The 13,600-nt window shown below is 30.3% G+C and overlaps 2 protein-coding genes across 20 annotated transcripts in view; one reads left to right on the forward strand and one right to left on the reverse strand.

The window, feature by feature from the left end:
- The window catches only part of LOC139520112 (serine-rich adhesin for platelets-like), a 37,274-nt gene extending 31,380 nt beyond the window's left edge, over nucleotides 1–5,894 (reverse strand). For all 3 annotated transcript variants that reach the window (XM_071312559.1, XM_071312558.1, XM_071312557.1), the window contains exons 1-3: nucleotides 5,812–5,894; nucleotides 1,429–1,623; nucleotides 621–715 (exon numbers count right to left, since the gene is read on the reverse strand). In XM_071312559.1, the coding sequence (XP_071168660.1) occupies nucleotides 621–715; nucleotides 1,429–1,613 (280 nt within the window). In that variant the 5' untranslated portion in view covers nucleotides 1,614–1,623; nucleotides 5,812–5,894. The remainder of the gene's footprint in view (nucleotides 1–620; nucleotides 716–1,428; nucleotides 1,624–5,811) is intronic.
- Nucleotides 5,895–6,211: 317 nt separating this feature from the next.
- LOC139520113 (uncharacterized) overlaps nucleotides 6,212–13,600 on the forward strand; it is a 62,700-nt gene continuing 55,311 nt past the window's right edge. For 14 of the 17 annotated variants that reach the window (XM_071312566.1, XM_071312575.1, XM_071312560.1 and 11 more), the window contains exon 1: nucleotides 6,214–6,430. In XM_071312566.1, coding sequence (XP_071168667.1) covers nucleotides 6,386–6,430 — 45 coding nt within the window. In that variant the 5' untranslated portion in view covers nucleotides 6,214–6,385. Of the gene's footprint in view, nucleotides 6,431–13,600 lie in introns of all 17 variants that reach the window. The other 3 variants (XM_071312565.1, XM_071312567.1, XM_071312576.1) reach the window with 1 other exon arrangement.

The following is a 13,600-nucleotide window of genomic DNA, read 5'->3' on the forward strand; positions in this document are numbered from 1 at the left end:
ACAAACAACTGTAAGCTGAGAAAAAAGAATATACAACTATCTTATACTAGGACTAGAGAGATTGTAAAAGGGGCTCTATCGGAAATAGGTTTAAACGCAAGAATTTTTGGTACACATAGTTTTAGGGCAGGCGGTTGCTCAGCCGCTAGTAATTCTGGTGTCTCGGATAGATTATTAAAGATTCACGGAAGGTGGAAATCTGATATTGCAAAAGACAGTTACATAAGCGACAATTTGAAAAAACGCTTATTAGTTTCAAAATCTTTAGGTTTATAAGAGAAGAGAATTTAGAAAATAACTGTATATACACCATTTGTTTGCCAAAGGGAAGAACTAAGTACCTCACATGAATGTCCTAAGTGCGTAAATCCCTTATTTTTATTAACCAATTCCCAACAGAATCTGGTCGAATGAGAAGTGGTGGTTGCCTTTTCAGTGCCATGTATCAATATTTGAATAACATTGAATAAAAGGCTATGTTGTGGGAATAATGTTACCAATGCAACACAATAAACACATGCACTTTTTTAACTTAATTGTTTTTTATCAGTATACGTAATATAATATGTCAAATGAAAAACCTCAAATTGTGAACTAAAATTATTAAATAGTTCCTTTACCAGCAGCTAACTTGGCAGCAAGTGGTGTATATGAAGAATTTGGATCTACTTTCCCAAACATCTTGTAGGCCATATCTTTATCACTGAATTCTAACCTGAAATAAATTTTATTAAGAACAATATCAAAATTAGAAGATGTGGCATGATTACGAAGGAGACAAGTCTCCAACAGAGATCAAATGACATAGCAGTAAGCAAAATTGATTTCTACTTACTTTCTGGTTGAACAGAACCATCTTTTAAATGTATTGTGTCAATGGCAGTAATAGCAAATATAAATTAGGTTGAAAAAGGAATAATTAACACTTAATTTCCACATTCCTACACACTAAAGTAAAGGCATTTCTTCATAGGTTGCATAAACTACAAAATCAGTATATTATGTAATGATATCATGAGCTTGGAGAAAAATGGTCTTATTAACTCTTTTTTTTATCTGAGGAAATGCCTACTCTAAGTCGGGAATAAAACAATTGTTTTCCATTCATTTTATGTGTTTGAGTTTTGATTTTGTCAATTGATAAAGGACTTTCGGTTCCCTATTTGAATTTTCCTTGGAGTTCTGTATTTTTGTTTTTTAATGTTTTACTTTCTTTTCTAAAGATCATCATCTATTTTTGTAGCCTCACTGCACATCTAATGGGATAAGGTTTGCTTTATTCATGCCTTTATAAGGGACAAAAGTTCCAGGATATGACAAAGAATTTAATTTTTGAATTAGGAACGAACTAATACTAGACATTGTTACGAATACACTAACAACTGGGAAAAGTATAAATCAGGTAGGAATTGGATATATATGTTTTACCTCACAACTTCTGGCATGGCTTTAATCAGATCATTCATGTTATCAAATCCAATCTGTCTCCAATTCAGTTGCTCTTTCAGCAAGCTCTTGTAGTCTTTTGAAAAATCACTGACTAGAATACCTCCTACTTTTGACAGAAGTACAGCTCTGACGTTTCTCTTGATATTTTCTGGAATTGTACCCATAGTGTATTTTCTGTAAATAAAGTGGATCATTTAATATATATGCAATTCATTTATCATATCTATTGACAAGACTAATGAAATTTTTATAAATAAATTCAAAATACAATTTCATCGAAAATGATTATATATTGGTTTTGATGGTAAAGATGCACAATAAAATATACAACAACACAATAAAATAGGTACAGGGTTCCACAGAACTGTGTTGCCTGTGATCAATGCTGCTAAAGTGTAATGTTGACTGCCAAAAAACATTAATCAGTAAAATGAAGTCGAAAAATTATGTTTTAATTAAACTTTTTTCTTAGATGCCATTTCTTGATCTAGAAGGAGCTTAAGACCAAATTTTATAACATTCCATCATGATTTGAAGAAATTAATGATGTCTATAAATTAAAAAAAATCCAGACTGAATGCATATGTTTACTGCAAAAAAACAAACTTGTATCAATAAAAGTAGATGTGGTATAATTGTGTTAAGTGTGTGGAGACTTCATGTAGAGTCCAAATGACCAGGATTTAAGCAAATTTCAAAGTTCAGAGTACAAGTACAATTATCAGTAAAATACTATTATGACAAAAAAAGCTTCTTCAAAAGTTTCATTGAATTCAATGAAGGTTGGCAATGTTATTGATGTTTAAAAAACTTTCACAATGGACATATCATAATGGGGAGAAAAAAATGAAGTCCTTTTATCAGTACAGGCCTCGACAATAACGCTTGTCCGATTGTCCGGTACCAGAGGGAAAAAAGGTCGGACAAGTAAAAGCTGTATCAAGCTTGTCCGTTGGGACAAGTGCAATAATTCTGCAGAAAATAAATTTAATCCAGTTTTGATGAACAAAGTAATTATAAACAAAAAAATATTAATTTGACATGTTTCTGTTTATTCAAGTGCAAAACCTTTTTCTTCGACATGTTTACTTGCAATCGATAATTTTTAACTGGTTCTTTGTCAAGTACTTTTTAACAGGTAAAAGGTATACTATTCTCGGAAACCAGTCTCACTAATCCGAATCAATGATGCGCTTTGTAGATAAGGTAACTTTACAGGACAGTAAGTTCGTCACCTTGAAAGATTCAGCTCCACGTCTAATAGACAGTTTGGCACCGTAGGAGACATATTTAGTAGACATGATTGATAGACAGTTTGACAAGGCAGGAGACATTTCATGACCAAGACAAATCAGTACCTCATTTTGCTACCTTATTTTGTTCCTTATAATAAATACCATACCCGTAATTTTTTCATAAAAATATTTATTTTTAATAGAATTTTTTTGGACAAGTAACAATTTCGTTCGGACAAGTAAATTTTGGTATGTACTTACAGGACAAGTTGAAAACAAAGTTATTGTAGAGGCCTGCAGTAAAATACAAAAAAAAAAGAAGACCAAAATCTTTACTTTGAAGAGAGAAAGCTGCCATAATGTGTAGGATCCCTATTTCTCGCTTCCACAGCAAGTTGTTGCAAGCTCCAAAAAAAAATAACAAAGATTATGAAGATATCGACTAATTTTCTATGAAATCACTAGCTTCTAAAATAATATGCTTTTCATGCATTAATATTTTTACATCAAATAGCAATTCTAATGCAACAAATTTATTTTGATTGGATAACGTCACATATTTACATGGCATCAATTGACAATTGATGCTATGGGACGTACATGTAGGCGCAAGCGCAGACGGCATATGGCAAACTTTAAATACATGTTTTAACGTTGTTTTCAGTCAGTTTCATTAGAATGGAGATAACAATATTGTATTTTAAGCTCTGACGGCATCAATTGGGGATTTGACGGTCGCAAATACCTGTTTACTGTTTTCGCTAACGCGTCGCCAGTAAACTTAATTTGCGACCAGCAAATCCCCAATTGATGCCGTCGGAGCTTAAAATACAATACAGTTATGTCCTAATAAGTAAATAGTTTGATATTGATAAGATACCAAAATGAAGCATGATAAATCTCCCCATCGGGAAAGTATTTTTCTGATGGTACATATATTTATGGCATCTATGGCAAGAGAGGCACTGGAATATTAGTCCAACAATGTGTGAGCAACCAAAATATTTCTCCACTCGAAACAGTTGAATTTTATTATTTAAAGCGTGAGACTTGCCAAGCTTTTTAAATAATCAAAATTTAACTGTTGAGAGTGGAGAAATATTGTGATACACGAGTTATATTGTCGGAATCTGTTTATTTAATGATTTTTTTTTTCTTTTCTAATGATTTTCCGAAAGTTGTGTTCTTTATGTGCGACGTGACGTCATCAGGTATGGTCGCCTTTATTCATGACGTAACAATAGGAAAATTCAGAAGAAACCAAGAAAACTTGTTATCACAATTAAATTTCGACCAATCATTTGCCAAGGAACAGATATTTCACTAGGGAGGAGAAATATTTTTCTCACACGGCTCAAGAAATGTGAAAATAGCACAAAAATTAGAGAAACCAAAATCCCACACTTGATTGAGCAAGATGACAAATTTAAAAGAATGACAATTCAAAGTTCAAGAAAAAAAAGACTCAATAGTCTGCTATCAAAGTTTTAAATCCCATCCATGTACAGTTCTAATTTGGCAATTTTTAATTGAAGCAATAAAAATTATCTTTAAAACTTAATATATGTTTACACAGCAACAACAAAATATTAGGAAGATTAAATTTATGAAGCTCTATAAATACTAAGTGAGAATCTGAAATTTTATACAAAGAAATTGCAAAAGGAGATAATTTTGTAAAGAATTGAGCACCCAGATCAATTAAGCTATATTAGCTCATAACAGAATCCTTTTTGGATAACAATGTTTGTTGTAACTAACAACAGCAAAGTGATATACTACACTTGAAATTTTGATTTAAAAACTCCTTAGGGTCATTTGGAAACTCTTACAATTCTAAATCTCCCATATTTTCAAGTGATATTAAGCCACAAATGAAAAAGTAGAACAGAATTCCAATGTCCCCCATGTTTCACATATATGCATACATGTATTGATCTGTCAACATATCTATTTTCTGTGTGTTTTTAAAATTCTGGAAGATATCTTACCAAAGCACTGCATGTGTTATTTGTAACACACTGATCGAAGAATCTAAGTTCTTTCTAGGGCATGACTAATTGTATGCTATAAGTTTAATATAAATATTTCAAGAATTGTACTTGAGAGGGTGCTAATGAGACTGAGGGGGCATAACTCTTCATAAAAGTCAATCACCCACCATTATAAAACCTGTCTGAAGATTGTCCCAGATATAAATGATATTAACCGTATGTAAAAAGTTAATGAAAATCTGTCAAGAACTGTACCTATGAAAGCGCTAATACCCCATTTACCAATTACCAATTTGATTCTGTTATTACACACTTTTTAAACTAATTACTTCCCTTTGTGAATCGTAGACTGGTTCCACACTGGACAAAGTTGGCTTTTGCAAATGCAAAGCATAGCAAATTGAAAGTGGTGTATCGGCTGTTCAACTAATTTTTCACGAAAAACAGTTTCTGATGACAAAAGTATTTAGCTTAACAAAAAATTAATGTAATTGAAGGATTTGAAAACCTTAAAGATTACTCACATTACACACAGGTAAATTTGCTCTTTCTGCTAGCTCTCCATTGTAAATAAAAATTAATGTCCCTCATAAGAGAGACAACTAAAAAGGGATCTCTAATAACAGGGTCAATTGACGGGAATTGGCAAATAGCCCATTAAAGACCGAATAAACTAACAAACACACAGTATTACTATTTCCTCTGCAAAAGTATGCACAAAGACACTAGCTGATGGTGTTATATTTTTTTTAACAATAAAACTTTTTAAAGCACTGGTATTATTACAAATTATGTGCATTCTTTTTTTGTAAACATGTAAACAAAGAAAATGAAAGTAGCCATACTTTATATTACTTCACTTCATTTTCACTACCACGCTAAGTTGAAAAATAATGTTATTTTTTTCTTTTTAATATGAAAGCAACTTTAAAAATCGTCCTTCACCAAGAAAGAGATATTGTTGTAGATGTGTATGTCATCTGTGAACTGGCCGACAGGTATCCCATTGCGATTGTAGGCAAATCGTGCAAAAATGTGCCTAAAAGCATAGCTATAAACAAGTATCATGTCACAAATGCATAAATATTGTATTTAGAAGGAATCGTTTTTAAAATTATAACATCTTCACATACTATGATCTCTGCAAAAATGTAGAAATTAAGGAGAAAATCCAAATAACTTCTGCATGCGTGTTCTCCATTAAAGTTTATGTTTCTCAGTTGCGGAAAGGAAAGGTTATGTTCCGGAAATCTGTTAACTATTTTCTAGTTTTTACAACGGTAAATAAATGAAAATAGTATATTTCAAAGATTTAGAATTCAGTGTTTAGTAATTTTAAAGAATTTGCTTATTGAAATATAAATTGCATTCACTTTTCAAGCAAAATTTCTGTAAAATTAGGTCGGGGCGCAAGACTTTTCATATGCTATGAATTGATTCCCGCGTAAATTTCAGTTTGCCATGAAGTGAAGCGTGACAGGGTCAATAGGTAGTTATTAAACTGTTTAGGTAAATGCAATACACAAATCCCACACAGGTACATATATGAATTAAATAAAGAACTTCCTCATTGTAAGCGATAAACCTGTCAATCGGGTTCAGTGTTTCTCATATCTCAGACTGACGATTAGTTAAATATAAAATATTAAGTATACTAACATTGACTATTGAATATTAAATGTTTAATTAGCATGATAAAATTGCAAAATGAAGGAATATAGATTTCATGAAGGATGTCTTGAACACAAATGGGTATGTTGATTTTTTTTTATTATTTTTTTTATAATTATAATAATACAAGAAGTTGTAAACATGACATGATATTAATTGTCTTAGATACTGTTACAGCCAATACTTATAATGATTAGATTTTTTTAACAGATGTCCACTTTTGATTTGACAATTACACTATTATGCATATATGTAAAAACTGTTATATTTAAAGTATCAAACATATAACATTCAGACTTTAAAATATAGTGATTATATTGTTTTCTAATTTTTGCAACTTATCTAATAAATCATCTTTAAAATAATGTTGACAGACTTGCACATTGTATTATCATTATGTGTCTTTCATTTAGCGTTGTATGTATTAAATGGCAGTTAGAAGGAATTGGCCGAAATGTGACCCTTTAAAGTTTCTTTACTGAATGTTGTTTATTTAATATTATCAGTATAATAAATAAATGCATGTAACAGTTATAACTTCTGTTCTTAAATTAAAAAGATTTCTGCTTGTTTTAATCCTTAAACAATTAGATTTTTTTTAGATATAAGAAAAATAAGATTAAATAATTCATTTATACCACCCTTATAATATATACGCAGAAATCTGATAATGGCTTAATAAATCCTTCAAATGCAAATCAGAAATCTTTTTTTCGTTTTGTATATAATGATTCAGCATAGACCTTCACACCATGCATATCTGTACACAGTATAATGATTAACATTAATAATCTGGAACTTTTAAGAAATGTTTGCTCTCTCAAATGCTCTTCAAAAGTGAAGAAAACATCCACATGCCAAGTTATCAATGAAATTAAAAGATGAGGTTGACTTGAAATTTTTACAAATATATATATATATAAGAATACTGTAAGAGTAGATGTTAAATCATATTTGATTGTTAAGAAATATTAGTGTATTTGTTTTTTTATGCAATATATACCTTTTTAAAATTGTATAAGAGATGCCAGTGCAAAATTTTAGCATTCATGCAAATGCCTTATCACTTGCTGATAAAAAGCTTAAGGGCCATAGCAAGAATGCCTCAAATATAAAAGAGAAATCTACATAATGTTTTGTTCTTTTTATCATCAAATCCTAGATCAGCCCTGATATTAAAAAAAAACTCTATATGCTTTTTGTGTGTTAAGTTTGCTGTCTTATTTAATTACAATGTTAAACCCAGATCTTTTTTTATTCACAACCATAGTATATCTTACTACAATTGATAGTAAGTTTTATTTGCTAATTGTCTTCCTTACAGATGATTTTTTTTAGTTATTTTTAAACAATAGTTTCACATTTTGTACATATATATGTCATTTTTAACCTGGCATAACTTTTTAAAGATAGTACAGTTATGCAGTCTGTGCGGGTGCCAATATCAAAAGATTAAATGATTAGATAGTGGAGACAGTATTGTCAATTACCTATCTTCTGAAAAAATGAGGGATTTTCCCCTGTGTCCATTATCAAGTCAAAAACTTGAACCAAGTCCTCTGAAACTTATTAGTGTTCACTACAATTTACTGATAGGGAATTTTTAGTGATGAATTAAAGATAAACATGATACAGATGAACAGCTATTTGTTTACACAGGATTTCACCATATACACCAGTTATGGTGACGAGACTATTTTTGTAATGCCAGTGCAAAATTCTACAAATCTCAATTTGTTTTACTCAATAATTAAATACTAAATAGACAAAAATTAATTAAAATTATAAAAAATCTGAAAAATTTCAAACTTATCATAGTTGGAAACATTTTTGGATAAATATTTATGTAAATCATATCACAAGTTTTGAATAAGATAAAGATAAGCAATGTTTACTTTTGATAAACAGCTAGTTAATACTGCTCTAGGTCAATACTATATATATAGGATTACTTTTTGCTGACGTTTGTCAGCTCATTTTTTTTTACAAACTCAACCAAAGATCATCATTTGTCATCATGACTTTGATTAATTTAATGCATGACTTTTAAATAGTTGCAAGAAGATTTAAGTGTTTCCTAGCAGTGGTGGATCTAGAACTTTTTGTAAGGAGGTGCCACTAACTAACCTAAGGGTGGGCCTGCTCCAGTCATGCTTCAGTAATTCCCAATGTAATCAATCAAATTTTTCACACAATAAGGGGGGCGGGGGGGGGGGGGGGGGGCGTCATGGTCCCTCTTGAATCTGCCTATGGCTAGTATGAATGAGAGTTGATTTTAAAGAATATATGCTTCCAAATACAATGAAATAAATAATCCTACAGTACTATTTAACCACTTCCCACAATTTGGTACAAATATTTAAGTCTTTTCCTATCATCTTTTTTAACCCTTTTTCCTTCTTAATCCTTCTTAAAACAATTCACATCCTATATTTTTTAATTTCTAAAAAGCATTATTCCTCATCATTTATAAACTACTCTGGAACTTGGTTATGAAGTTTTAAAACCTATTGTTATAATGATCTGTGTTTGAAGTAAGTACTTGCTCACTTGCCCACTAAAGTTGAAATTGGCTGGTGCAAATCCAGATAGAATATATTTATTATTGAAGGACTTTCAAAACTACTTTATTAAACAATCATCAACCAATGAATAACAGGCTCCTGTCTTAGTACAGGCACATCAAGTATGTGACAGTGTTAGACATGTACATGTGTGATAATGTTATTGATTAATCCCCCTTCAACCAGGGACAAAGGTGTATATGAGCTAAATAGAAACAGACTGAAAAAATCAGTTGGAAAGGGTTTCAGATCAGATTCATAATAAAAGTAAAAATGTGCTAAAAACAACTAACAAAAAAGAAGAAAGACACCAAAGAATGAAACAAAGGTATCTTCATTTACTGAAAGCTGGTTCAAACCCAAATACAACTATAAATCATGGTTTCATAGACTAAAATATCAATCAATTAACATCAAATAAATTTGGGGTAAAGACTTATAAACATTCTGAGAAAATTCCAAATTCCAAAACATAAGCTGATAAAGTATAAAATATCTACAGGAATTTAGAACCATAAATTTCCATAACTATATAGCAATACATGATTAGTTATATTTTGATTTTTTTGAATTTTGGTCAAGGTTTACTCTGAACATAATTGACGGGTTTTTACTATGCTTGATGTTGATGTCCAGTGACAAATATTTCAAGTATTTTCTAGATGAAATAAGATAAAAAAATTACTGAAAAATCAGAAATTATTGTTTCCATTTATTATATTAATTGAAATTGTGTCCAATGAGCAGAAATGAGATATGTATTTTTTCAGTTTCAGGAAACGCTTGCATGTAATACAATAAGCATGATAAGGCTATCAAGATTAGAAATTCAAATTTTAATTTTTGTAAAATATGTTCTGTTGCAATTTTTCAACGATAAAAATATTGCAACAACCAATTCCGCAATTTAAAGTAAGCAACAATTATACTAAGTAGGTTCTGAAATTCTGAATAGAGGTTGGAAAGAAAAGGATTTATTTTATATAATGAAATGAATTAGAAATATCTTAATTTGTATTATCTTTGTGTTAGACTAAATGTAATGTTATTCACAAGGAGAACTTTATACATAAACAATAAGTAATATACAATAAACATTTGCATATGAGACGTAACCATATTTTTATACTTGTACTTTTTGCATACAAGAGAAATTCATCATAATGCTTGTCACTTGTGGATTTTTACAAATATGTTTTTACGTTTTAGATTGTTCCAGTGTTCAGAATATATATATTGTGATTTATTTAATCAATAATATAATGATTATCAAAAAAACTAAAGTCTAAAATAGTAGGTTAATATCTACAGCATATACACAATTTTTAGTAAAAGGTGTGATTTTTTTTTCTTATTCTAAGAATCAGATACTAAAATTGTAGAATATAAGGGAAACAAACATATGTAAGGATGCCTTCTCATGTGACAGTGGTGTATATTCATGACTATTCTAGGAAATTGATACAAATTTACAAAGATGATTAGATCTAAAACCTTCACTTCTAAATAGAATGTCAATGTATGTAAGAAGTTGACTGATTAAATTACATATTTAGGTTAAAATTTCAGTTCATTCTGCTCAATTTAGCTGACAGATGTGAATTGGATTTGGCATCTTTAATTTGTGCATTATGTTTTTAGGTGCGTGCATCTGTTTGTCCTTCCATTCGTCCATCTGTCCCTCTTCATATTAAAGTTTTTGGTCAAGGTAGTTTGATGAAGTTGAAGTCCAATCAACTTGAAGCCTAGTACACACATTGTTCCCTATGATATCATATGATCGTTCTAATTTTAATGCCAAATTAGAGATTTTACCCCAATTTCACAGTCCTATGAATATAGAAAATGATAGTGTGAGTGGGACATCCCTGTATTAGGGACACATTCTTGTTGTTTGTTTTATTACTCTGCATTGTTGATGTAACTGATGAGAGAAAAAAATCTGATTGCTTATATTTATTGTTACATCAAATTAAATTTTGTACTAATATATAGTTATTTCGTCAACTAGTATCATCATAGGCTTAGATTGATTGATTGTCGTTTAATGTGACTTCTAGCTCTCTTGGCCATTTTTTTCATTGAGGACGCCAATTAGTACTGCAAAGTTTCGGATCACTTTAAGTTTTTTAAACTCACAACCTGTGTTGAACTACTTGGACAACTCTGTCACTGAGGCAACCATTGGTTTAGAAGGATGAGGTTGATAAGGACATTTATATATAGCCTAAAGATAGCCGCAATTGGTCTTTCAATTTTAAACATATTCACCAAGATTTTGAGGTCAAAACTTGAAATGATTACATAGGCTACTGGAATAATTGGTTTAGAAAAAGTCCTTAGTGTGTTTAAGAAATATATATCAAGCACATGCAATTTAACAAAAGTCCTGTCCTGTAATGCCTGCTTTCATTTTATAAATTTTTTTTTTTTTTTTTTATAAAAATGAGATAAAGTTACAACTTACAATTTAAGATATATTTATTTTTGCTGATAATCATTTAACAGATTATAGCAATAGAGGATATATGGTCATCTTCCAATACTTCAGTTGATATTTGACTAATATGCATTACTGAAATTAGAAATTATTGTAATGAATGCACCTGGTTGAGCAACGCAGTAATAAAAACCTATAACCTGGATTGAATACATATATTTGTATACAAATTTTCCTGAAATGGCAATAATTTCTCTCAGACATATTCTTGATTTTTACTAAGAAAAAAAAGTTTGAGATATATTATGACAAATTTGGAGATTATAACACAATGATTGCATGTAAGATTTTATCTTTGATGTAGGTATAACAGATCTATTTCATTTTATTATCCTAAATAACAGAACTTGAGGAGTACACTGCCATGTTGTTGTTTTGTTATTTGATAGAAACCAGTTTCAGAGGCAGATTTAGGGGGGGGACCCAGGGGGCCCGGGGCCCCTCTTTTGAGAAAAATATTTGTTGGTTATATAGGGAATCACTGAAGCGTGACGAGATCGGGCCCCCTGTTAGGCAGCCAGTGGGCCCCCACTTATGAAAATTTCTGGATCCGCCACTGAGTTTTGTATTGAAATTTTATATTTTATCTTTACAAAGTTTATAACAGCTTAATTTTCCTTGAAAAATTTTTTTAGAAGAAACTAGACGATTCTTCCTAGTTTGTCTCTTTAATAAATTAGTTTCTGAATCACTGCATAGATATATATGGTTGTTGCTTTATTATATATAGGCATGCAAACTTTATAATACAGTTGGTTGCGCTCTATTCATTTGATTTTCTTTGAAGTACATAAGAAATGAACTTATTACTTCCTGGTTCAATGTTTTCAATCATTGTGATTAAAGGTATAGTCTTAGATTAAAACAAAATATCTCGACATCAGTTCAGATTTTTTTTTGTATTAGATTTATTAGTGTAGATTTAAATAGTGCAATGAAAATCTCCATTTTGTATTTTTTTTGGGGTGTACACTTAAAATTAAAGAAGCACCTTTTGTATGAAGATCAGAAGGGCTTCATACTAAAAATGTGCTCACCATCAAGACTTTTTTTAACCCAATAAACTTACAAAAAGAACCATTTGCTTCTTATAATAACATTTATTTGCTACAATCATAAAATAAACCGTTATATGAAATGTTTAGTTTGTTTTCCTATGCATTATTGTGATATTGACATGGGAAACTCATGCTGTCATGAATGTTGCTGCTTGCACTTTATTGGGAAAGAAAATTAAATTTTGAAACACCTTGGGAATGTTTTTTGCCAATCAAAATTACACCTTCGACATGAGAAAAATACCTGTTAAAATGACATCAATGAGACAGCAACTTGACAACTGAAAATCTAAAAGACATGTTCCCATGGGATTTTGCACTAATGTTTGAATGTTTTCAGTATACTGAATTTGTTTGTTGATAGGCTGGTCCTAAGCATATGTGCATGCTAAGGTCATCAATTTTGTTCATTAATTTTCTGAAAAATCTTCTCCTCTGGAACTAGCAACTTTGTGACCAAATTTTACTGTACACTGTATAATGTTATTAGTTCATAAGGTAAATAGTTACCTTTTATGGATATCATTGAACTTATTGTTTGTTTAAAGTGTTTAGAGATAACATCTGTGAGTTTCCTGCTGACAATTGACCTAATCTTTGACCAATTGAAAATTTTTATGAAAATGGCAGTAATCCCCTTATTTGTCAGTTATTAATCTTTTATGCTTGGTTTTTATCATATTAATGACATAGTGAGAGAAGAAGATCCTTTACTTGAGTTTTGTTCCAGAGGGAAATATGAACTTCTCATTTTTGTAACTCCCCCCTTTCCACACTTTTCAAAATGACTGGATCCCCGCCTATTTTCAGAACACTTTTGAATTTGATACTCATTTTATTACATGTATTATATATTTTTACCTGTTTAAGAACATTTTGAAATTGAAATTTTATGCATGTCACCTATATTGATCATTAATAAACATTGAAGTTTATTGATATTTTAATTTAAAAGATTGTGCTTACATAATAATACAGTTTTACAATCAATGTCTTTGTTTGACTTTTGATTTTCAGTAATTTATCATGATTCAGACACAGTTTTTTTGGTCATATGACTTGTTACATGTCATGATATGTAATGAAATGTTAGGATTTTTTAAAATTAAGATGTGAATTTCTTAATATT

Source organism: Mytilus edulis, chromosome 4, assembly GCF_963676685.1.
Source record: "Mytilus edulis chromosome 4, xbMytEdul2.2, whole genome shotgun sequence".
NCBI classification, from domain to species: domain Eukaryota; kingdom Metazoa; phylum Mollusca; class Bivalvia; order Mytilida; family Mytilidae; genus Mytilus; species Mytilus edulis.